The sequence below is a fragment of the Diorhabda sublineata genome, chromosome X (assembly GCF_026230105.1).
Source record: "Diorhabda sublineata isolate icDioSubl1.1 chromosome X, icDioSubl1.1, whole genome shotgun sequence".
Classification (NCBI taxonomy): domain Eukaryota; kingdom Metazoa; phylum Arthropoda; class Insecta; order Coleoptera; family Chrysomelidae; genus Diorhabda; species Diorhabda sublineata.
In genome coordinates, this window is record NC_079485.1 from 30,998,097 (window position 1) to 31,025,719 (window position 27,623).

General features: G+C 31.9%; 1 protein-coding gene across 1 annotated transcript; it reads left to right on the forward strand.

The window, feature by feature from the left end:
- Nucleotides 1-27,344, forward strand: LOC130451691 (protein windpipe). The gene is made up of 2 exons (XM_056790874.1): nt 1-316; nt 21,857-27,344. Exon 2 carries the CDS (start codon nt 21,867-21,869, stop codon nt 23,616-23,618), a length of 1,752 nt encoding a protein of 583 aa, XP_056646852.1. The 5' UTR covers nt 1-316; nt 21,857-21,866; the 3' UTR covers nt 23,619-27,344.
- Nucleotides 27,345-27,623: the final 279 nt, after the last annotated feature.

The window sequence follows — 27,623 nt, forward strand, 5'->3', positions numbered from 1 at the left end:
ATTCATTTGGAGTCTAAGTGGTTATCTGTCTTAGCGAGTGCTAGTGGGTTAAAACGCGCGCGCGCGGGCTAAGTCACATTTTCAAATTCGAATGCGCTTGTAATGCCACTCAAATATACACTCTGACGAATACCGGTTGCAGAAATAAATGTCCTTAATAAAAATGGAATACGCATACATCGGGTGAAGTGTAATTTGATTATAAAAAAGTTTTTTATAAAAAAAACTAATATCGAACGAAAATTCTGTGCTGTGAAGTGATAAGTCTGTGTATATCTTTGAAAAGTTTTTGCTGGTTGTGAATTTTTGCAAAAAAGTACGTATATCCTATCCGGTTTTACATTAATATGAATATTTTATTAATAGTAGAAGAAATTCACGAAAAAAATTATCAAAATTATTGTTTTTTTTATTAGTTATCGGATTTTGAACATTGTTCATTGGTATCGTCTTGCGTCATGTTCAATTGATGTGTCAATACAAATTTTTTCATTTCCATTTCTAATTAAAAACTAATAATACATAAAATTTAATTATAGAATTTATGCTTGAATTATTATCTATATATTCTTATACGTGACATTTTTGTTATAACGGATATTTTTTTATACAATATTATTTGAATATTATGAGAAAGTGAAATTTTTTAAACTATTTTGTTTCGAGTCTCTTTTTTTCTAAATAATTTTTATTCCAGTTCAGATTTTGAAATTTGTATACTTTACATAATTTTTTATCGGTATTTTTCTTATATTAAGTCGATATGGATCCTGAAATCGCGATATTTAAAATTATTTACAATCTATTTACAACTTCCTGTTTATAGACATTTATTGAAAAAATTGATTACAAGTACACAATTTAAATAAATTTAAAAGTTGTAGAAAATAATTACGCTTTAAAAAATTTATTTCAACTTCTATTGCACTTTTTCAAACTTTCAACACTCTAAAGCTCTATAACGATTATTTTTTCAAGTTTAACTCACGAGGATTAACAATTTTTTTGTCACGTTTCACACCATGGTCAAAATGTTGTTTATTAAAAATTAATATTAATTCTGTGTATGTACATTACATAATTTTTTTCGTATTTTAGCCATACTTCAAAAAAACATTTACCGATTATGTATAATTGGAAAGGGACATATTTATACAATTAAAAATAATTTATGTCCCCTGAAGTGAACCAATCTTTAATCCATGACCTTTTTCTTTGCTAATAACAGTAATATTTAAAAATAAATATTGAAGTTTGTTTGAGTACCGATAAGAAGATTTAGATACAATAGAAATTGAATCATTTTCTTTATCTTATCTTTTATTCATATATTGTATAACACAAAATTGTGATGGTAGTCCACATTTTAAGTTATAACAAATAATATTAATGGTGGGTTAGTAACGATTTTTCAACTTCAAAATCAAGTCTCGATTCTGCCTGCTTTTTGACTTCATTGTGTGAATAGGGATGCAGCAGTTGATTTTTATAGGTATACGGAAGGGACAGGGTCAAAGACAAGAATTCGCTCTTGGTACCCTTCTCAACATGTGCGACAAGAATACAGTCGTCTATTCATTTATATTAGGTAGTAGTACCGATGGGAAATATGTGACTTTACTCACATCTTTTCACTTTACTAACCCCTAATCATCGGCGGCGCGTGGTTCAATACTTTGGGGGTGCTGAAAATATTGGGTACCGCACAACCACGCCTAAAAATAATCTAATCAAACCGCTAAAAAACTTTTGGGGTTTTATTGAAAAAGTAATGGCATGATTATCTACAATTATTGTGTCTTCCAATTTTGACCGTCGTTTCTGATAGAGTATCCTTGGCAGTATGGGGGAAAATAACGAAAAAAATTACCAATTTTTCGAGTTTCTACCTTCGATATCTCGAAGCGTAGGGGTGCTAGAGTTTTTTTATTATATTTCTCATACTCTATGAGAAATCACGGTGAGGCCACAGAAATCGTAATCTCCCCAAATTCATATCTTACCCTGCTAATGTCTAAATAGATACATGAGTGATAATTTTATACTTCACAAATACGTTTTGAAATGAAAATCAATACGTCTTTGTTTTTTAGAGATTAATTATTCAAAAACTAATTCTTTGAAAGATAACATTGCGAGGGACTTTAACCTATTTTCACTCCTTGTACTTCTAAGAGTTTCTATTCGATTTGAATCTTGGAACACCAGATTTTGTCTTTTCTGATGCTTCCTGATAATAAACAGATTATTACTCGTAACCAGTCAGTTTATGTTTTATATTCACGACTTTGGCATTTAATTACATATTTAATTAATATACTTGATTTAGGACGTCCAACACTTTTAATGTATAGTAAAAAAAAATAATTGTCTAATATTGCCCGCGTTAGTCTGTCATTTCATCAAAATCCTCACTTCGACATCGATTATCATATTTACGAAGCCCCAGTGCACTGATTTCATGTGCACATAGTATAAACAATGAACTACGCTATAAAATGCGGCGTTAAGGTGGATAAAGGATTGACTGATCATGTTTAATATTTCGATATGCTGTGAACGAAGTTATCGCGCTTTCGACTTCTTGCCTTATGTATAACCAGCGCCTTGCGATATGGAGGTTTCTTTGGGAAAATAATTCATTGGTTTTTAAATAAATATGATTATTAAAATAATCGAGCAAAGATTTTAATTCGTTTTTTTTTTCTTAAGAATGCGAATGTGCACTTATTGTGTCTCTAATTACCTCGTTTTGCTTTGTAATATCTTCATGTTTTAATTTGTTTTTCTGTCAAACGTTGCGCTTCTCTAATTATTCTAATTTTACATTTCCAACTAAGAAATAATTTTTGGTCATCGCTTGTTTAGTAATTTCAATTTGTTTGTTCGTTCGAAATTTTTGTGAAATAATGGGTAAACTTTACAAATTCAGGACATTTTCTTATAAAAATACTGAAAATGGCAAGAATATGTCCTCTGATTGAATTTATTATTGAAAGGATTAACAAATACATTAATTTATTGATCAAATTCAAACTGAAATTGGCTAATGATTGAGTCTAGACATTCAATTTAGTGCATCTTTCAAATCATGAAACATACCGAACAATCAATATAAATGAATTTATCTAGAATTTTTTGTTGAAATAAATCAGGCGATGCCCCTGCAATGGCAAGTCACTGGCAAAAAAACTGAACAAAAAATTGTATTTTTCTTAGTAGAATCTCAAAGTTAATGGCATTGGCTTCCAAATCATCCTTCCTCAAGCTTTTTTATATTAGTACTAATTAGGGGCAAGTGATCATTAAAAAAGGTTATTTACCTCCCCACCACGTCAATCAATACACATCTCCGTTAACAACAAATAAGAATTCTACCTGAGTATGGACATAACAAGTGATAAAGCTGCTCAAGCAGTCACTTTATTGCGACAATTGGCCAGTGCTCTGAACATGAGTCTTCTGTTTCCAGAGTTTAGCGTCGTTACCAAGAGACTGGTAACTTTAATCGAGAACACTTGTTCTGCAAGAAAAAGGTGCGCATTCGATGACCGATTCATTGTCAACATATCGCTGAGGAATTGGGCTCAGAGAAACGCGAAAACCTGCTGTAAGTGGCTGGACAGAAGAAGACTTTAGACAGCTAACCTCGAGGCAAACAGGTCAGGTATTGACCTCAAATTAGTCCAGCCCACCGTGCAGCCCGTCTACGATTTGTCAGGAAACATGTTGGTTGGGGAACAATGGGGCTCCGTTCTCTTCTCAGACGACAGTAGACTGTGCCTGCATGGTAGATATAGAAGAGGACGAGCTTCTTGAGGGGTTCCTGGATGGTTTGCACGGATATTTCAATGGAAGTTATAGGTTTTTATTGAAACCGATACATAGTAGAAATTTTAGATAATCTCGTCGTTTCCTACGCCAGTTTCATCGGCGAAAACTTCATTCCAATGCAGGACAATGCCCGTCCACATACTGCAGGTTCAGTACGACAATATTTACAGAAATTGCTGCTATGGATTGGCAATCCTATCGAGCATTTATTAAGAGAAAAGTTAAGGGGAGAAAAGTAAAGTATAGAATCTTAATCGATCCGTGGAAAACCGATTGGAAGCTATTATAAGAGACAGGGGAGGGAAAGTAAATACATTTTGTAAAAATATTACTTTTATTTCAATCAGCACTCTAGTTTCTATTTCCACCTTGTATATACTAAAAGTACTCTTGTTGATTTCCTCCTGCTTTATGTGTTTTTTTTTATTGAAAGTTCCGCTGATAAAAGAAAATGTTTACTAAAAATCTAAATTCAATTACTGACAACTAACTACCTTCTAATTTCAAAGGAAGCTCATAACAAGTAATAGGTAATTGAAAATTTTGAAATTCCGATATCTAATTATCACTTGGACTTTAAAAGCAATCTTACTATATAGCTGCATACTTGAGTCGTTATTACTCTGAAATTGTACACAATTATGACTTCAGTTTACACTAAGAAAAATGTGTCGATAATAAATGGGTGTATACTTGATTGCATAGATAACTAACTAGGTAGATTATGGATAGCGTGTTCATTTTTAAAACGGTTTGTATGAATATTTTACCCATATAACTGAATAACGATGTATTGGGATTGTTAGAAATGGGTTGTAGGTAATAGTTAATAAATTGTTGTTTAGAATTTAGAAAATACAGTAATGCAGGTCTCTAAGATAGGTCTCTCTTAGGTCTTCAACTGTTTATACAATTTTTCTCCAGAGGCTAAGCTTATGGACTTTCGCACTCTGTTTTACTTCCGTTATATCTTATAAGAATTCTATCTGAGTATGGACATAAAAAGTTATAAAGCTGCTCAAGCAGTCACCATATTGTGACAAGTGGCCAGTGCACTGAACATGAGTATTGTGTTTCCAGAGTTTAGCGTCGTTACCAAGAGACTGGTAACTTTAATCGAGAGCGCTTGTTCTGCAAGAAAAAGCTGCGCATTCGATGACCGATTCATTATCAACACATCGCTGAGGAATTGTGCTTGTGAACAAATCCAACAAGATTTCAGAGAAAGGCGAGGAGTGACTGTGAGTGGCTGGATAGTCAGAAGAAGACTTTAGACAGCTATCCTCGAGGCAAACAGGTCAGGTATTGACCTCAAATTAGTCCAGCCCACCAAGCAGCCCGTCTACGATTTGGCAAAAAATTGTTGTTCAGAATTTAGAATATACAGTACTGCAGGTCTCTAAGGTCCATGAATTATTTTTGTTGTCTTATAGGTCGTAGAAAAAAAAGACCATTTTTGTAGAGAAGTTCAAGATCTACAAAACATCTTTTGTATCACACATAGAATGGATTGTGATTTTTAAAAGTTTACTTGTAATGGTAAACCCCAGCTCTCCACCAATATTTGGCTTTTCGGGTATTTTTGTAACTTTAAATGTCTATATTGACCGGAGTACTGGTCCAATGGACAGTGTTGCAATTGAGAAAGGGGCTGCGTTACGTCACTGTTTAGAGTGATGTCATATCTACCAACTTCAGTCTACTTATCTACCACCCTAGACCTAAAAACTACCTATTTTTTTAATTAGTTTTACATATCACCACTATTAATTAGTTTTAAATCGACGAGCGAGGCTGCGATGTGTTGCGTGAGCCATGTGACGATGCGTCAAGCCTACATAGAGTCCAGGCTATAAACCACAAAAAAAACGTCAGCAACAGTTCGCCGTTCGCGCCCATAGACATTATTATACTAATTTGTCGCCCATTCCCGGTTGGTTTGTTGGTGAATCTTTGTTTCTGTTTTGTGTTGTTTTGTTGTTAATACTAAATAACTACGTATTGACAGTGCTGACTGCTGTTTGTTCTGTGTTGCGTGCATTTATTTATATAATGGATTATGACAGCAGCGAAAGCGATGCAGAGAGTTCTAGGTTAGGAACTCACCTACGAAAAGCTAGGAAAAGGCACTATGACCAAAAACATTCGAAATTATGGGAGAAAGACAAGGAATTTGGAGGTTGGCTTCAAGAAAGTACCAAGGGTGAAGGGTATTTTTCTTGTAAATCATGTAGGTGTGTGATCTTAAGTGTGCTGGTGGAAGATTTATTCTAAATAAACATGCAAATAGTTTAAAGCATGTAGCATGTGCAAAAGGTGAACTTCTATTCCGTGGTTTTATGCTCAGTTTAGCTTAATTAATATTCCACATAATAGAGCCGACGTTGAGAGATTGTTTTCTGCAATTAATAATATGAAAACCTTCCAGAGAAATATAATTTGCACGGAGTCTCTAGATTTTTGTTTACTAAAAGATCTAGATCAAACAACGGGCAGCCTAACGCAGAACATTTGAAATATTTCAATAAAAATATGTATAATATATATGTATAAACATTTTAAGAGCAGTTCATGCATTTTTAATCTTAAAAAATCTTCTAAATTGAGGTGGTAGACCTACCAATTTTGCATTTTACATTCTATCAACTTCATTTGGCATATAATCTACTAATTTTCTAAAATTCGGGTTGGCAACACTGGCTGTTTACTTAGTTCATCGCCTTAACAAGAGACAGCAGATCAAGAGTGACAGCCCGTGAACGAAAGCAGAATAGCGTAACAAAAAGTTAAGAGGTTAAGAGTTTGTCTGAATGTCACAATTATTCTTTCTGTTATCAGAGTATAACGTTTGTAATCATTATCTATCAATGTTGATCAAATTGTAATAATTTAGTTTCAATACGAGTTTCTAATTGTTTCTATAAAATACAGCCAAATCGAAAGAACTAATGACCGAACAAAATATTAATAAATATATATATATATATATATAAGTGCTCAAATGAAGAATATGTATATATATATATATATATATATATATATATATATATATATATATATATTCTTCATTTGAGCACTTCTCGTATTGAAATCTATTTACAAATTTGCCAGCATTGAGTATTGAAAATTAAAATCGCAAATAATTTTTAAAAGGGGCGGTATGTTCTAAATCAAACAAAATCTCCAAGACACGCCTTATGTTAGAAATAGCATCAAGTTATAAAGTAAAATGTATTCTAGTCATAGTGGAAAAAATTAAGAACGGACAGTTCGTTTCAATATACACTAATTCAACATGGAAATTCATCCTGGATTATAATAAGAAAATCCACTATCGACAGCCGCCAATGTATGAGAAAATTGTACGAAATAACAAAGTACAAACAAAAGGGCCTATTCATTACCAAAATTAGCAAATTTGTTAATCATAACAAAGACGGAAATCGAAACTGCTAATAATTATGGACTAAGAATGAAACAAAAGAAACAAAGTTGGGATTTTAGCTAATATCCCAGGATAATAGGCAGTTGGCCGATGGCGCTCCACGAAAGCCTATTCTCCCGGAGTATTAGCTAAATGCCGGACAATAGATTATTCCTCGAAAAATGACCAAGCGTTTGTCTATTCTCCTGGGACTGAGCCAAAATTCGGATGCCGATAAAGAAAAACTAATATCATTACGAGAAGCAACCTAACCTAACCAAGCATCCACGTGTTGCAATAAATGATTGATTGATATAAGACCTCTTTTATCCTATTTTTTTATCTTATTTTGTAAACCCAATAGTCTGTTATGCGAATTTTAGCTAAAGTCCCAGGAGAATAGACAAACGCTTGATCATTTTTCGACGAATAATCTATTGCCCGGCATTTAGCTAATACTCCGGGAGAATAGGCTTGCGTGGCGCGCCATCAGCCAACTGCCTATTAGATATTAGCTAAAATCCCAACTTGTCTATTGACCTACGACATATATATTGCCCGCTAATTGCTTCTTCAACATAAATTTCCAGGATTTGTCGGAATCATTATGTTCCCATAAAACTCGTATTTATACAAAAGATCAACTTTCAAAGTGTCTTTTCATTTAAATCGTCTTTACAGTTGGAAAACTTTCACCATCACTCGTACATCCACTGTACAACTAGTAGCACTGTAAAGATTCTCTAGAATTTTTTTTACGATTCCCCTACGTGATTATTAATTTGTTCGATAATTCTAAAGGACGTAGCAATATAAATTGTTTCGTGTGTCCAAGGCAATATTTTTTTTCGCATTTATTGTTAATTTACTATTTATGAAGGTAGTTAAAATTGCAGGCAAAGGTGACAAAGACAAAAAAGGAATTGTTTCATTTCCTTTTTGCATTATTATATCGTTAAAACGACCTTACGTAATGAGACTTCACACGAAAGAACGAATTGAGTAGGCATACTGGTTTTATACAGGTCACGGTCATATCATCTTGGACAATTTAAAATATTAAACGAGTGGGTTATCCCATTAGAATTGCATTAAAATACAATTAAAACTTTTTAAATTCGAATTATGAATGTAAAACACTTTTACTTCCAACCGATACGAGGTTGGTAGAAAAACTTCGTGTGTGTGTAGTATAGCCAACTCTCGACTTCCATTGTAACTTTTTAAATAACATTTTTAATAATATATCATCGGTAAATCGACTTTTCCTTGGTAATTATAAAGTTTTATAGAAATTAATGAAAAAATTTAGAATTAACTAATCCATAGTATAAAAATCAAATTTTTTAAATCGACTGATACATAAAAAGCTGAAATTTTAAGGTTAGGTCACCTCTAATTAACCACCCGGAATTATTCGATCGTTTTCCACTTACCATTACTTAACACCCTTAACAGTCTCATACAGTACACCAATTGTGATATTTTTAAGTTAAAGGGCTGGAAAGAAATTAATTTTCGATTCTGACACTCCTCAGGGATGCAACTTGGTATATGGAGGTAAATTGCCCTCAATCGAAATGTTTCGGCGGTTTTTATGAATATTGAATGATTCCTATATTTACCTCTGTTGTCCACCCTGTCTGTCTATATTCGAATGAGAAAACAACTACTTTCCTGGCTCGTTCCGCGACTAATATTACATTATATATCTTCCTAATAACGTACGTCCATCAACTATCAATCAACATCACCAATGACTCGTTACTGTCAAGAGTAATCTGCTCACCGGTTTCGCTGTTATTGTATCTCATCAGATCGATTTTATTTTCACCCATATTCACCTGATCCGGTTCTGTTTCCAAATTAAAAATATAGCTTGGTGGAAATCGATTTCAAATTCGCTAGAGCTGGAAAGATATTTGTTTATCTTTGTTTTTTTTTCAGTAAAGCCGCCTTCGTATATAATATTTAATTAACTCGTTAATATAAAATTTTTAGAACATACATTGTGACTAAATTAAGACCTACTTTCTATCACATAAATAACAATTTTTATGAACTAAAAACTATAAATAATTATTTTGCTTCGGTATAAGAATGATATAAATGGTTCATAAAATGTCGACATCTGTCGTACTTTCCACCTAAAGCTATTAACCAATCATTTTATGTTGTTCTTTGGAATGACTGGCAGTAAAAACTTTTTGTATCAAGTATATCATTATATACAGGATGATCTCCCTTAATTAGTAAGCTACAAATGGCTATAAAAGTTAGGTTAGAGATATGTTCTTAACATTGTAAAATTGATTATATCATAAAAACGCCTTATCTTTCTGTCCTATATCAACAAAAGGAATTAATTACCTTTCAACTGTTAATATTTCATTTAATTAAACTGCAACCACGAGTTTATTTCATCTCTATGTTATAAATACTCTCCAGATTCGAAAAAACATAAACTAATACTTTTATATGTCACTTGTCAGAATATTGGCCTTCTTTTGTAGTAATTGGTAACATTGACATCAACAAATGTCATTTGTCATCTGAAGTGACTGGGATTGTTTCGAGGAAATAAATAGAGTGAGATTAATAACATATAGAAGGTGTCATATGCCTTAATATTCGAAGTATATTGTATTTTGGTTTCGACTAAAAGTTCGGCAAGGTTTTCGAGACCTTAGTAAAACCATTCTTTCAACTGAGATGTAAAAAAATTGTAGCACTGCATTATCAACATCGCCATTGAATCAATTTTTATCTCCACCCAAGAAATCGCACGGTGCAAGGTCTGGACTAAATGTTGGATGTGGTAGTAGTACAATACCATTAAGTTCTTCTACCAGAATTGTAAGAGATATAGACTCGTAAGAGATCCCCTTTCTGTTAAATAAATCCAAATTTGTACTTGAATTATCAGTATTATTAGCTTTGTTCACTTCAATCCGAATCAGTTGATAACCAATTCAGGATATCTTCAATACGCATGCTTGATATTGGTAATATTTATACTAAACTTACTGTTTATATTATAACTACACCAACAGTCACAATTACACTGTCTGACGAGCGTTTCGTTAACAAAATTATCATCTTTGAAGACCGTTTTCGTCTGAAGATGACAACATGGTTATTGAAACACTTGTCTAACAGTTTAATTGTAAAGGCCGCTTGACATGATGCCAGACGACATGCAAGAAATTGCATGCAAGATCAAAATATTACATAGATGAATATTGCACGTCGCTTGATATTATACAAGTCTCTTTCAATTGCATTATGGCTACCACTAACAAAAATTCAATTAATACAAGCAAACAAGTACTAACCTAAATTTTTGTTTATTATTTTGTGGCCGATCCAGAGGGTAGAGGTAAGGAGAACTATCTCTGTGCTACATAAAGTGTCCATCAAATCATTATATCACAGTAGCTTTTCTAGGTTATATTTACAAAATTATTTTGGACTAGTGAATAGTTTAGATTTTGTATACCAATATTTGATTAACGATTCTAGTCATTTCAAATATTAAACTTTCTAACAATGCATACTTCACTCTATCTAAAATAATTAAGTTAATATGATATCTCGTCTGACGGAGCGCCATTCTGGTAAATTTTGAATTATAATTTACCGTCTACAAGCGGACAGTTTGTAAGCTAAGGCCCCCTATGAGATGGGTCTCCTTAGTAAACTAAGTAAGTAACGAAGTAAATAAGTGGTCAGTGAATCGCTGTCAATAATTATATGTGCTGCTGCATTGGTTTTGGTGCCCGATGGACAGGTTGGTTATTAAGCAAAAATTAACTAGATTTTTCATAGAATTGTAGCTTGTACGCAATAAAAATGACACCAAACCGATAATGTTGCATGTGCGAAAAATTGTGATCTGGTAGTGTTTTCAGTGATTTTAGCGGGTAAAAAATAATAATAATAAGTTTAGACTAACACGTTTTGGTATTGCACTGGAGCATTGGAAACGAATTTTTAGTTACAACAGACATGGTGCCGACAATATTCATTTTCTCTCTGGTTCGAGACACTTTATCTGTACTGCGCATGATTAAGATGCGCAGAATCGAACCTCGGAGGATAGAGAAATCGTTATCATTCTGTCTCCCTTGTTCGGAACAGCTTCCACTTATAATAGAAACTGTCCACATAGGAGTATTCCATATATGAAAAGAAATATAATAATGAACCGAATGAATAAGAACTTTATTGAAAATTCGGAATTGACGCTTGCTTGCAACCGGTCCCGGAATTGATTTAGAATCAGACCAATGAACATGCTATTACTAATATAGAAATGATTACATAATTAAGGAATTTTTTTCACTACCTTTTGAATACATTTCATACTTCTTGGATGATAGTGTATGTTTTTATTTATTGAACGATCTTTTTATTTAAAAAAGTAATAACCATTGAAATAACTATTGCTAATGCTACAGTTTTTTTGTTGACACACATTCCTTCCCGTATTTATTTTTTTTCACCTGAAAGAATTGTAAAATTTCACGGTCATGCTCATTTGCACTGATTTGATTCTGAACAGTAAAAATCCGCTAGGGTACCGTTAATTCAAATGCTATTGTTCCTTTCTTTTTAGAATAAAATGTCTAATTTTTCGGTACCCGTATCATTATATTTTTCATTCGAATCGGAAATTGAAAACTTTCAAATGCTTACCATTTCCAAGTAAAAATTAAATATTTAATATTACTACATCGAAGGAGGTTTGAACAACTTTTACAAATTATATTTTTGCATTAAAACAATCAGTTAATAAAGCTGCCCTATATAGTTACAGTTAAAAATTTAGAATGTTTTAATGACATCTAGTACGTCGTTTAAGACGCAAACCCCGTCACCACTTTTTTGTTATATAAACATTTCTATAGAACTAAATAGATAATTTCTGAACGCATCCAACAGAAAAACTCGTCGAGGCTCAAAAAAATCCTTTTCATAGTCTTAATAGAAAATCTCTCGATTCTAGTCCTTCATTTTGTTTAAAGCTAAACGCAATGAATATTCATTTACGTGTACTGCCTTTCTTTAATTATTTTCTCGAAATTTGAGATCTGGTCACTATTTTTATCCTTTATTAAAAAAACAGGTCAACTATTGACTCAATTTTTTTCATTGTTTATGTTACAAGATTTGCGACTATATTTGTGATAATATTCGTGAAATATGAAGTAAAATTAAGTTTTTCTTTAATTGGAGTATCTAACTAAATATTATAGCATCTTACGTAGTTTCCAGAAGAAGCTTTTGGATAGAGGACGATGCACATAGACATTTTCCAAGATTTCATCATTAATTATTTGTTTGTGACTATCCACACTTTTTTGTTGGGGCTTACCATCATTGAGCTTTTTCCTTTTAAACTTTTTCTTAATCTATTTCTTCACGGGATAGAATACATATAATTTTTAATCATGCAGCATGACTTAATGACTCGAAGTATGTATAACTTCCTCTTTGTACTTTTTTCACATCGACCCACAACTCATTCAATTTTGACACATTTCGGATCCTTTTATGTGCAGTATTCACTCTTTTTTTATCATTGAAAAGAAAAAGAAGTAGTCAAAATAGATAATTAACAATTAGAAAAGAAAGAAAAATACCACTGTATTAGACAGTGAACGTTTTCGGTGAATTTATAGACATGGAAAAACTTGGTCGTTGATTACACTCTGGGTGAGACTGATCCTTCGTTTTAAACAGTAAAATATTGGGTAGCAGATTTTAAATGAGGCCGACCAAATGAGCGGACGACTCCAGAAATGTTGAAGAAAATTCACAAAGCGGTACTGGATGATCGTCGACTGAAAGTGCGCGAGCTAGCAGACATAGAAGACATTTCAAAAAGTGCGGTACATCGCATATTAACTAAAAATTTAGACATGAGAGGCTGTGGACTAGAGAGGTGCTGCGTCGTGAAGATGTTTTCAATGTTTCACAGAAATAAATCTGAAGTTTTGCGCCGTTTCACAACCTTGGGTGGAACGTGGGTCCATTAGTTCATACCTGAAGCAAAAGAACAATAAAAACAATGGACTGAAGAGGGAGAATCGGCTCTAAAGAAGACAAAAATCATTCCATTTTCAGGCAAGGTAATGCATCAGTTTTTTGGGATACGCATGGGATAATATTCATTGACAATCTTGAAAAAGGAAAAACTATCAACGGCGAGTATTATGCGACGTTTTAGCGCAAAAACGGCCGCATTTGACAAGACAATGCACCAGCTCACACATCTGTTGGTGCAATGGTCAAAATTAATCAATTAAAGTTTGAATTCCTACCTCATGTACCCTCATGCACCCTTTCGGATTATTTTCTGTTTCCAGACTTGAATAAATGGCAAAGATTTTCCAACAATGAAGAGGTGATGTGGGCAGTTAAAGGCTATTTAGAGGAACTTGACTATTGTTATTATAAAAATGGAATCGACGTTAATAAACGTGTGAGGAGCTAAAAGGAGATTACGTTGAAATGAAATATATCTTTTTACAAAATTTTTGTGTTTTCTTTGTTGGGCCAAGTACTTCTAAGACCATCGTCGTTGAACCCTATTTCAAGTTATCAACTAGAACATATAAATTCTTCCAGTTTTCTAACCGCTCAGATGGAGCGTGGAGATACCACAACATTTCCTGTTTTATATTGTGAATCGATATTAATGTTATATCGATTGAAACTATGTATTGGTTGATAAAATCTTGACCGTACGTTGACTCGCAAAAAAAAACGAAATTAAAAAAAATGTGACGTAAGCTTCGGCTAGACGCTTCAATTCCTTAACACCATTTAGATATCGGTGTTGTACCGTTAGCCATTTTTCATAATCAAAATTGATTCATACGTGTTTTACCGACACTATAGAAAGCAAGATTGCAACGCAACGGTTCATATTGTAACATTGACTTTTAATAATCGACATAACGATTTTTTTATTTCAAAAGTAGGCCAATTGATTTCTGGTGTAACATCTAGTTCAAAAATTATTTTTATTAACATTGACTCAATATAAAGAGTGTCTAATAAATAATCGTACAAAAAAAAGTTTTTATATTCGAAGTATAGCCAATCGTATTCTATGGTTATAACCTAACGTTCAGTAAACTATTTGAGACCTTGGTAATAACTGTTCTTTGAGCTTAGATGCATTTTCAACATCTTATTTGGATCCAAATTTTTCCTACGTAAGAACTTCTCCATGGATCTGAATAACTAGTAATCTGACAGTGCAAGGTCCTGACTAAATGCTGGATGTGGTAGGAATTCAATACCATCAAAATTCTTCACATAATTTTCGTATATTTCGGATAACTAAACCTGGATATTTTTCCAATAAAACCTCATACATTCGCAACTATATTTTTCGGCATTGATAACTCGACCATCGAATCGATCTTTGCGATGAGTTCTGGTAATTTTCTCTTGTCAAACCACTGATTTTCATTATTAGTTTGTTTAGATAAATCCATTTCTCATTGCAAATAACAATGCGTATATTGGAACGATCACCTTTCCGCAGGAAAGCTGTTTACACACCTCTACTTAACCTTTATTGGTTAATTTGTATGACAACTTTTATATTATCTAATGATTTTAAATGGAGATGTATGGTACCTTTAGAAAGTCTGAGGGAGTTCGATAATGGGTTGGTTTTCTTCTGTATATGGACGAACTAAGGGTGAACGATTCTCAAGCGTCAATTCGCCACTATTAAAATGATTCAACACACACGCTGTCCTGTTCTCTCATTAACTGAATCTTCTTCAATTTTACATATTTTCTTTGCTCCCACGGCCGCTTTAAAGTTTTGTTTCCAATAATACACGAATTTTATATTTATTCACTCCATGGTATTCAATATAAAGAGGAGAATGTTTGAATAAATAAAGAAAAGCTGTTGTACTATTCATAAAATTAGAGACTAATCTCTAAGTTACGACTTTTACCATAGAATTTGCTAGAAATTTTTCATGTTGACGTTCGACGCTGGTTTAAAGCGTTAAATAAGATCACGTGATACAATTTCTTGAATTAATCTCTAAAAAGTTTTTTTTAGCCTTTGAAGCTTGACTCTGCATTAATTTAATATGGCGCTCAAGTCGCAATTATACCTCGTGTCCTCATTTGAAGCTCTAAGCTAGCTAGCATTGAGCGTCAACATGAAATCGCAACTTAGTAAATTCAAAACACCAATACTGTCAAAATGGTATGATGAAGTTGTTTTAGCTTCGTCAAATTTCGGTATCTTTACATTTAATACCTGTATATCAAAATAATACTAAACAATAAAATGATATATTTCGATTATTTGATTTTGAAGTACTATTCACCTTGCAATTTGAGTACATAAATTTCTGACCGAAGGTAAAATGGACAGGTATCACTCTTCGTACGCTACAAAACCTGTATTTCAAAACCATAAACTAAAAAGGAAGAAACAAACAAGTTTGAAAGAAACAAAACCAAAAAAAAGCATTCAAGAACTAAGTACAAATCAGATAAACACCATATCCATATGTCTTCCTAACTAGCCATATTTCGCGATGTAATTGTATATTTGTGAATGATTAATGGTTACTGAGTACGGAGAATTTTAAACAAGGTACTTTCAAAAAAAATAGTAAGGTACTATTCGAAATTTCTTATTAATAAGTTAATAAAAGTTGGTGCATTAAATTTCAATAATGTTTATCGTGGATTATGAAGTAATTGGAAAAAAAGTTTTTAAATAGAAGTTGTGGTTAAGTGCAATAAAATGCAATGTTTGAGAGATATAACAAAAGTTGTTATTTAACGTGATGTGGGGCAGTGGTTTGGAGTACTAGAACTAGTCTATATACCACGAGGAATAATATCCCAATGTTACAAAGACTGGCTTGCTTATGTGTAACAATGAAATCTTGCCCAACAACTGCAATAAGTGATTCTAATCTGGAAAAATCACTGGAAAAGAAGGTAGATATGAGCAAAACCAATTATTGGGGCAACCTACAGGAGCTTAGACAGTCAAAGACTCCGAATACTAACAGGAGTTCTATCGGGGCACTGTCGCCTCAACAAACACCTGAAGATGCTAGACCTAGCAGATAATGCGTGCAGGTTTTGTTCCACAGAGGATGGAACATCTTTCCATATTCATTCCAGAGCACTACACCTGGAAGCGTATGAAATGGAAGTCGAAGATCTCTGGCAATTAGAGCCATCCCACATTATAGACTTTTTAATAGAAGTGGGATTGATGGATCGGCTGTGAATAGATTCTTTGAAAATTCTTCATTGACCCATTTTCACTACATTATTATATTAATTTAATTTTCAGTCCAATAAAATAAGATTTAAATTACCATCTCAATGGTATTTGTAAAGATGTTTTTATCAAAATTGTACTCATTCTTAGAAAAAATTATTTTTCCCATAAATTTTTGTTCAATATTCTATATAATATTGAACATTTGCTCATTTTGGAAAATCTTAGATGTTGCTGATGGTTTTTCGTTTTGTTTTAATGATAATAATTATTCAAAATTCGTTCCCTAGGACACTCACTTCGGCAGATCAAATTTTCTTGTTCGCTCGTCGAACGATCTTCCGAATTCGACACAAATAGTGCGCACTAGATGCACGAAATGTTTTCTAAATGTACCTGTACGCTCGATCCACGTGCGCTACTCGCACCCCACCATCGTGGAATTAGTTGCATTGTTTCTCTCATAAAAAAACTTAATAGTTAAACACACAGTCTCTTTTTTTATTTAATTGTAATTGAAAATATCTTATAAAATCTTGTATAAATCCTTACGAAGCAAGATTATACAGGGTCATTCATGGGAACCGGATGTTTTTAAAATAATCAAAAAAAATTTGAATATTTACTTTAAAAAAGTTTTATTGGTACAGAAACACTTGTTAAATCATAGGATTTGGTATTTACCCACTTATGAAAAATGATGTTCGGCAAGTGATGTCCATTTTGGACAATACATTGTTGTAGCCTTTGACAGAAACTGGCCTCAATTTTTTGCAGCATGTCTACATCAATCTGGGCGACGTGTCGACGAATTGCGATCTTTAGGTCCTCCAAATTACATTCAGATGAAAATGGGCTTTGTCACTCATTAACAATTTCTGCCTCTGAATAGAGCGGGGTGGGCTTCTGCCAAAAGCTTCCTTTACTCGTGGAATGTTCTCCGGAGTGCTAGCAGTTCGTTGGGGATCCGATGGTTTTTTCTTCAAAATTGATCCACTTGTTCGAAGGTTGTTTAGACGTTTCGACTTTATCTTCCAAAAATTATTAAAAAAAAAACTAATTTTAAAACAGAAAAGACCTAAAGTCAAGAACATTTAAATGCATTAAATAAATAACTTGATATTTCATCCACTGTCAATGTTTGAATATTAACTGTAAATTATTATGCATAAAGAGATGTTTCGACTTTGAAATAATGGAAAATTAATAACTATATCCATAGTATGGTATGCTTCAATGAGTTACTAGGAGATTCCTGTATTAATAATAATGATATAGGTAGTTACCCAAGCTGCAACAATTAATGTATGTGTTCGTTTCGCTATAAATTGAATCGGTGGCGGTCATGTTATTATAGAACTACTTTCTATGCCCTTTTTTCACATCCGCCCACACAAAAAATTGGCCATTTATGCAAGTCATCTATATACCTCTACTTATAAACTGTCGGATTATATCTAAATATATTTTACCTACTTGCTAGCTGGATACATTTATGAATGCGTCTTGAACGAAACTTTTATGTCATATAAAAATTAAAATTACTAACAGAATTTTGCAAAATGACAAGGATTATTTGTCTACGTAAAACAAAAAATAGTTTGAAAGTGCAGAATTGAGATAAATAAAAGATTTATTATTTCATCTTTGATAAATAATTTATTGATTTTCGGTCTAATTTAATAAATAATGGACTTTGTTATGGAAATATTTTTGACGTTACGTTCTAATCTCTAGATTTATCAGAATATTTCATTAACATATCTCATATATGAATTAATAGATCATATACGTCATATATATATATATATATATATATATATATATATATATATATATATATATATATATATATATATATATATTTGAAATCGATTGATTTAATGTTTTTTTTAAGTAATAACCAATTTTAAATGGCCGCAATTCTTGATTAATTTGCGAAACTCGCTGGCGCTCGTTTCGATAAATATTAGTCTTCATGAACAATATTCCTTTTTTCATAACTAGTTACGTAAATAATTATTATTTTGACAAAAATAAATAGTCGTAATTTTTGTTGACACTTTTAGTTGCTGTGACGGAATAGTTTTAATCCTTTTACTGCTTTTTGTTATCTTTATCTAAAGTTTATAATTACTACGGCGACAGTCATACCCAACATTTGAATTCCACAAACGGTAATTGTTAAGAAACGAAAAGAAAACGTCTAGACTAACAGGTAGATATGTATTTTTAGAGGTAGATACCGATCGTCTGATAATCTTATTTTTAAAATGATACCAAAATGTACATTTTATAACTATTATTCCATACAAATATGAAGAAAACACTTTTTTAAAAGAAATATTCTGTATTAGATCCCCTTTAAAAAATTGGGCTATAAATACAACAAACATTATTATATTATATTCCATGTTTATTGGATCAAATTGTTAAGTATCTCACCCAATAAAAAAATTTTGGAAAAAAGTATATAGATATCGGTCCGGCGAACAATATTTCCGGTGCATGTACACACATCCATTCCAATCCGGCAAAAAACACTGTCCGTTGTCCGGTGAAAAACAAAAAAGGACGGCTACAAGCGCACTAAACATATGTGAAGAAATAGTATTTCTTTAGTTTTAATATGGTTCACTTTATTTATCTGTAGATTATGATTTCTATGATAGATCAGTCATGGATGTCACAAATGTCACTGTCACAATTGTCAATTTTGATTGATTAGAATAAGATAATATAGGTTAATTAACGCAGGTCAAGAAATATTGCTTATTTAAGAATTTGTCATAAAAATAAAATTTTTGTTTTTTAGAGCAACGCATGTGTTTATTTCAATTAATTTGGATATGTATATATTAACAAGTAGAACATAAATTAGACGACTTATTCTATTGCTCATAATAGCTCGTTCAAACATTTTTACAATAATTTTCATTTGATCTGTTTATATTAAACTTTTGAAAATTATATTTAAGTTAAGAAATTATTGGATTTATATAATTCTCGAATTATATTTAAATTATACAACTGCTTGGAACAGTTCACAGAATCAATTATATCATAAATAGTAATTTAAATACGTGATAGCCAGTTTTCCTTGTAGAGACTTGAACAAATTTGGTGAAATTCAAGGTTATTCAATGTAAAATTACTCTTAATTAGCATGTTAATTATATAAAAAAAGCTACATTATTTGTAACTTATTTTATTTATAAAATCGTACAGACATAATATCCCATAAGGCGCATGGATATTATTATTATTATTATATCAAAAGGTTCTTGACCTAATGCAGAAACCGTGATAAGCCGCATTTATAAGTTTATAAATTTCATAGTTCGATGAGATAATATCTGGGTCACTTTCATACCATTGTTTCACAATATAATCTATCACTTGTTTGGTAAAATTATATTATTATTATTAGTAGTAGATTTACAAATTTACATTTATGAAAGAGAGAAATGCTTTATTGTTAAAAAATTGTTACAATTTGTAGACATAAACTGGTAGAAACTAAAGAACAAACATAAAAATAACTAAATAAAGATACAAATGGAATTAAATTTCAATATAAAGAAGAAAACCACAATGAATAACAAAATAGGTAATAGTAATAAGTAATAATTAGTATATGAGTCCATAGCAAAATTACACCAGTATGCAGCATGTCTGGAATTAAATATTATTAGAATAGAAGTTGTTTAAGAGTAGAAGACACTTTCTAGTCTTGTAGAGTAGAAGACACTTTTTAGTTTTATATGCCCTCAAATTATCGCGGAATGCGGAAAAAGATTATATAGATTTGATTTCAATTGGCAAGTGATTGTGCATTGTTTGCATTGTAAAATATTGAGCCCTCAAATAATTCTGAACGTGGAGTAGGTAGATAAAGGTAGTGCTCCGCGTTCCTAAGTGCAACGAAATTGGAGAAGTGTCCTTACCAATTAGGCAAACGGATTTGAAGATGAATAAGGAAGGAAGAGTCAGAAATTTTAATCTTTGAAAGAAGTCCCTGCTGTGTAGTCCGAGTAAATATCTAACAACTCTCTTTTGTAGTTTGAAGATTCGCTCAAATTGAGTCGGACCATACGTAACCCAGAAGGGGTTTTCTCTAAATAAATTTTTATCTTTTCAATGTTTTATGGATAGTTACGTTCCATTAATAAGCAAATTAGTAAACGCACATCCTCAGAACTTTCCAATACTATTTCTTCATTTTTAAATATGCTCTGTTTGTGACCTCAAAAAATCCGTATAAATTGTTTGTTTTAATTTAATTATTTACTCTATGAAACAATGGTTACTACACTATAATTACCCACATTTTATATAATTGAATCAGCTTCCAGTCAGCTCACTATCATGTGTAGTTGCTTCCCAACCTTCAGAATATACTTTTTGTTTCGAATTTCGCCAAAAACGTTGAATTGGCCTCAGTTGAGGCACATTAGGAACATTCCTAAATTTCTCAATAAATGGAATATTCAACTTTGCATAACCTACAACGTCATTTACATAACGAGCAGTTGCCATATCTGGCGAAAACACAAAATTTCCTTCAGGTTGCATTTTCTTTATGAACTGCATTAATCTAGATCACAGTAAACACAGTATGTTTCATATATTTACAGAATTTTTAGAAGAAAACTCGTTGCAACCAAGACTTCTAAGTTCTGTTTTTGTTTGCTTTATTTTTTACTCACCTTCTGTTCCTTTGGAATGTTGCTCACAAATTTCTCACCAACATTGAATTTTCTGCCCAATCTTCTCAAATTGGGTCCCAATTTTCCCTCGAACCGCTTTAACCAAAGTTTCTACCTGATATCTCAACATACCAACAGATTTCGTGAATTGTTTGTCTGGATATTCCAATTCTAAAAAAGTGATTAACTTTAAACGATTTCTTTAGATTTTGATTTGTTTCATAAAACTTGGCAATTATTTTACGTGATTTGTTTTCTTCTAGATTTTTCATACTTGAAACTAAACTTCTTATAGAGACGTGATGTTTATACTTGGGACACTTGACAACTGCCAAATTACGAAAAATAATAAATAACATTCTTACTTTATTTGCTAAGCTGTCTAAATATTTTTTGTCTCCACGCTGTTAAATAGTCTAAAGGATTCATTCCTGTCGGGTCATCCTGGAAGCCATTTCATAACTAATTGAATCTTATCAGGGGTATAAAAAGTAGTTCCATGGATATAAATTTTCAAAAACGTTTCGGTTTGAATTTTTCTATCAACATCAGTACTCTTTCCACTTATGAAGAATTAACGAAACTTTTCTTTTGTTACAGGGAAATCAAAATGTGGAAAGAATGGTTCTTATTCATGAGCATTCTTGGATATTGCCTTGGTGCTACTTTGGAAATATGCCCGGAAGGTTCTTCATGCCATAATGCTCCAGAACAATTGCGAGCAACATCTTTCGAATTTTTGAGTAAGATGTCTCAAAAGGATTTCCGATCTATAGGGAGTCTAATTTTATCAAATGCTTCAGTTAATAAAGTAGATCCTAAGTTGAAATACCTCAAGAATTTGGAGTATTTAGACTTATCACATAACAGTGTTCAAGTATCTTCAATACCAGCTTTGAACAGTTTGAAAACGTTAATATTGAAATCGAACGATTTGAAAGATATTAGCGTATCTAACCTGCCACAAAATTTGGAACATTTGGATTTATCTAATAATTTATTAAGTGATATTACAAGAGACTGGAAAATGCTTAAAAATCTGAAAACTCTGGATTTATTCAAAAATCCTATAGACTGTGATTGTAACAATGTACTAAATCTTGAATTACTGAATAAGAGCGGCATCATAATACCAAGGCCTTTAACTTGCCATTCCCCTTCAAAATTTGCTGGTAAAGATGTTAGTGCTGTAACTTGTTCACCAGCAGATATAATGCAGTACGATGAACCAGTAGAAGGTTCTGGTGATCCTGATATCTTCGAAGATTCATATACCGAACAAACCTTAAATGTCCCCGTGGTAGATGAAGAAGAAGAGGAAGACCCAAATGCTACTGCAAATACGTTTATAGATGATGAAGAAAAACTTGTTGTTAAAACAACCACAATAGATTCTTTACATGATACATTCGGAGAAGAAGGTAGCGGTGATGAAGGCAGCGGTTTTGGAATTATTCCAGAATCGGGAGTTTTAGGTTGTATAGAAAATTGTAGCACTCCCAAACCTCTTGATAAAGATTCTACCGCTTCACCATTACCTGGTATTTTTGACCAACTTAAGATGGTTATAGATGATATTAATATATTTAAAGAATCTGAACCATCAACATCTACCTTGATGAGTTCAACTTCTACGATTACCGTAACTACCACAACAACTGAAGTACCCGTTAGTCCAGAAGTTGTACCAGCTGAAGAACCTACTATGTTAAAAGAACGTACTTCTCTAAACGAAAAAACACACGAAAGTATGTCTACGGATGATCAAGAAGATGCTAATATTACTGCAGCTGGTGAACTAGAACGAGCCTCAGTTACACCTAAAAATACTACGGCTGTTTATGCAATTGTAGGTGTTGGTTTATGCATAGCAGTACTCTTCATTATTGCGTTTGTTAAAAAACGCAAATCAAAGAGAATGAAGAATAATAGACGTGAAAATACTACCACACTTTTAGGTGAAGAAATGAAACCTTTAAGCAAACCTCCATTAACATCAGTAAACGATAAACCTGCGAGAAATTCCTCCAACATTCCTGAACACATTCCTCTTATCAACGGTCAGAACGGCAAATCAAGAGACGATACTCCTAAGCTGACGTCTTTCACACCACTGGCACACCCTGAGTTACCAGACAAAGGTGGCGAAGAAGATGAACCCTCATATTATAACGGCACGGTAAGAGAACCAGAACAAGAAGTTGAAATTAGATCTAAATCACCACCAGAGCTACAAACCCCTCAAGGAACGAGAGTCACTATAAGGGAATCTGAAATTCCAGAGTCGATTCCAAGAACCCCGTTGCTAGTCCATCGCCAGAAAAATAGTGATGGTGAGATCGTCACTACGTTGGTATCTTGAGAAATGTAGTGAAGTGAATACCTCAGTATTTATTACCTATTGAATACGTTTGTGATAAAATTAACTTATTTGCGTCGTTCCTAGCTTGGGGTGCATGATATTTATGTCATACAAATCTGCAGCGAAAAATTTTGAAGATAAATCAATACAGTTATTTTGTATTTTTTGAACGAACTTGTACACTACAAAAATTTTCGTTTCGGGCTTACTATTTAAGGGCAAATTTTTTCGACTGTTACAGACTATACTTACTTTATATATATATTATACAGAATGGGCCTCAGGAAACACTTCAACCCGATATTCAGCAGTATGTATTAGATACAGACAATTGTCCTTTTTCAATCCCACCCCCTTCCACTTCCATTAACCCTTATTTTTAAATGTACTATCCACGATTTTTTTTTCAGATCAAAGACCTATTTTTTGCTATTTATGTGTTTCGTCAATTTAAAATAGATCAAACATTTTAATATTGAATTAAGATGGTGTCCATTCATTCACTGTTGAAATTTTAAAGCATTTTAAGGTTACAACGACTGTATTCATATCGTCTTTGTTCTTCTTCAAAGCGGATAAATTTTATCCTCTAAATCACCCCAGAAAAAGAAATCCAAGGGTGTTAAGTCATTCTATAAAGCCTCTCCTTCCAATCCAATCAAATAGTAAATCGTTCAATAAGATATTGCTTCCTAGCTCTACTTCAATATGGAGGTGCTTTATTTTCTTGGAAAAAGAGATCAAATTCCTGTCCATACTCTGTTGGGTATGTGTTTCGTAATATACTCGAAAAATTTCATCAGCCCCATACCATTTACATAGAAATAAACGAAAAAAATAAATAATAAATAAATAATTTGAATTAATATTTATTTTGTTAATTTCACGAAACTGTAGTTGTCTGTGAGTGTCATTTTTTCTACCAAATATTGGATATGGATAAAAATTGGTGTGTAAATCTGTATGAAAGATAGAGGGCCAAAACATATTCTAATCTAAAGTATTATGATTTAAATTTAGTCCTAACACGTTTTTCTTAAGCCTTTTTCTGATTAGCTACTGATACTGTTTAACCATATTTTCTTACTCTCCCTGATACTGAGTGATCAAATTTTTTGTCTTCATGAAATAAACTCGCTGTATTAAAAAATTACCCAAATTTATCAATCAATAAGGTTATTAAGCTGCCTAATTACTCATTTTTATCAAAAATTCGGGGTTAACGAAGTGGAAGTTAGAAAGCTGACAAATGATGTTTGTATGAATAGAACAAAAATTGGCGTGTTTTAGCATTTCTTCACTAAATAATGCCAATTATCGAAGTGGATGGTTGTTTGTGGCTCACTCTGTATATATAATTGTTGCCAAAGTGAACCCACTATTAATGATAACAAAGACCAGGAACTTGCTTTTGGGAATACTTTATTAGGGGTTTTTGTTTTACAAAAATTTTGACACAAAATTTCCTAAAATAAATATTTATAGGATCAAAAATTATCCTAATACTTCTGTAAAACATAAACCAAAGGTTATTAGAAAACTGAGAACAGAAAATTCGAATAAACGTTTGCAAAAAGGCTGGTTATTAATTCAATAGAAGAGGTCAAATTTTCAATAATCCAATTAAAAATCACTCCAATAAAAACCACTGAAAACTTGATAGAAATATACTTAATTATTCCATATTATAATTAGTGATTTTAATAAGAAATATTCATTAATAACCTCATCATCAGTCAAAAAAATAATATTTCTAATAGAAAATAATATAATTTTATTCGAATTTTGTTGAAAATGCTTGTGCGACCTGGTCTGAAAATATTTTTCAATGTGAGGTATATTATTTCTGCGATCGGTAAACAGTCAAAAACGCATTTAGCACAATGAAAATAATCATTGTGCCAAATTGTGTTTAGTAGCTGTATATTTGTTTATAAATGACTGATAAAAAACCATAGAACGTGTTTGATCGATTTAACCCATGATTTTTCTACAGATATAGTGAAAAAATGAGAAAAAAAATTTGTCAGTTGGTTCATAATTCTCAAAACACGATGCAGTTATAGGTATGCTTGTTTTAAGTGTATTGAAAATCATTTCGTTTTTGATATTTCGATAGTTATATCAAAATTATTAATAGTTTGACAATAGATCAAAAATTTCCGAGCTTCGGTTTTACTATTTTAAAAAATTAAATAAAAAAGAGTACATCTTGATCTAGATTTGGTTAATATTTTTGTAAATTGCATTTAAGGATATATAATTATAGTTTCACGTTTTTGAGGAGATTAATCCGTCATAACTATAATTTATTTGCTTGTATTTGTGTTCATTAAATCGGAAAATATATACTGCGTATATTGATATATGTATATTACCAAACGAGGACACATTTCCTATTTTTAATCGCATTTCGTTGTATTCTCTTGTTATAACTTTGCAAAGACAGTACTAATTATATGTTTATTTGACCTAGTCTTACTCTAACAATTAAAAAAGTTAGTATATTGACGTGTCGAACTTCTCGACTTTGATTCTTCGTCGGTTAGTATGCCAGTATCCAATGGTTCAATATATATCTGGTCAACATTTCCGCACTTCGGCACCTGGCTGAACTCCGCCATATTTTGTGACAGGATTTTCAAAATAAAAAGGTGTACACTAGCACAAAGTTTGGTTCAATGGAATTTCTTTGAATTATCAGGTAAACAACGCTCGTACTTACTTGATTCCTGATCTATACTATATGGTTTTGATTTATTTGCTTTTTTAGCTGTTTTAAATAGAAAACGAGCGCTATTTCGTTAAAATAAGACTGCAGGGAAAATATTTAGCGGAGTCTACATTCGTGTCTAAAATGCATTAATGGGTTAATAATGTTTGATTGAGATACAAGATAGAATTTTTGTAATAACACTGTATGATTATTAATTTCTAATCTAAGATTGTCTTATGGTGCAACAACCCTTACTTGTGAATAAAATGAATGATTTTTCTTGAATATATACAAAATAAAACCGAAAACCTAGTAAAATTTCACTAATTGTTCTCTGATTGGGGTTGGTTCATTTTATATTTAAGTCAATGGGAAAATGTACTTTTATTACTACTTAAAAATATGAAGTTATATAGATATATTTTGTAAATTTTGTGTAGATACACAGATAGTAGATATGTTACATAACATAATGTAAACATAAATTTTCAATTTTAGTAGTAACCTAAAAATTACAACAGTCATCAGTGGATAATTGTTTTATTTGAAATTATAATTATATATCCTTTGAATCATATCAAAGTACATTGCAAACGCATATATTAAATTCGTATGGTCAAATCAAATATCAGTAGAATCATTTCTATGATTAGCGTTAATTTTTTCATTTACTTTTACCTACATTTATGATAGTGAACGTTCTCGAAATGTATTTTTTTAATTGAATCGTTATTTATTTTGAAGTGTGATTTTGTACACTTGTCACAAACACAAAATGTGTGTACTTTTATATTTTTTAATATTTAGCTATACGTACCTATAAACATATCAATAAGCTTTATCTGTATTAATTTCAATTATGTTTTGTTAATAGTATTAAGTATTAAAAGCAATTGTTCAAATGAATAAAAAGCAATGTTCTATGGTTATGTTACAGTTTAAATCATATATTCCGTTTTTGTTTTTATTGTATAAATTTTTAGAGAGAAAATAAAGTTTCTTAAATACAATCTTTTAATTTTTTCCACATCCTACCACAACTATACCCAAAAGTAACTGGAATAGCATTGCTATGGGTGGAGCTTTTGTTTTCTGCCGTTAGGGCCTGCCTAGCGCAACCCGTCACCAGTTCAGTGAAATTTTGTTTTCTACTGGTAAAAACTCTGCTGAAACTGTTTTAATGTTGAAAACTGCTTACAAAGATGATGCTATGGGGAAAACTCAAGTGTATGAGTGGTTTTTTTCGATTTAAAAATGGCGACATGTCGATTGATGACAAACCTCGCTCT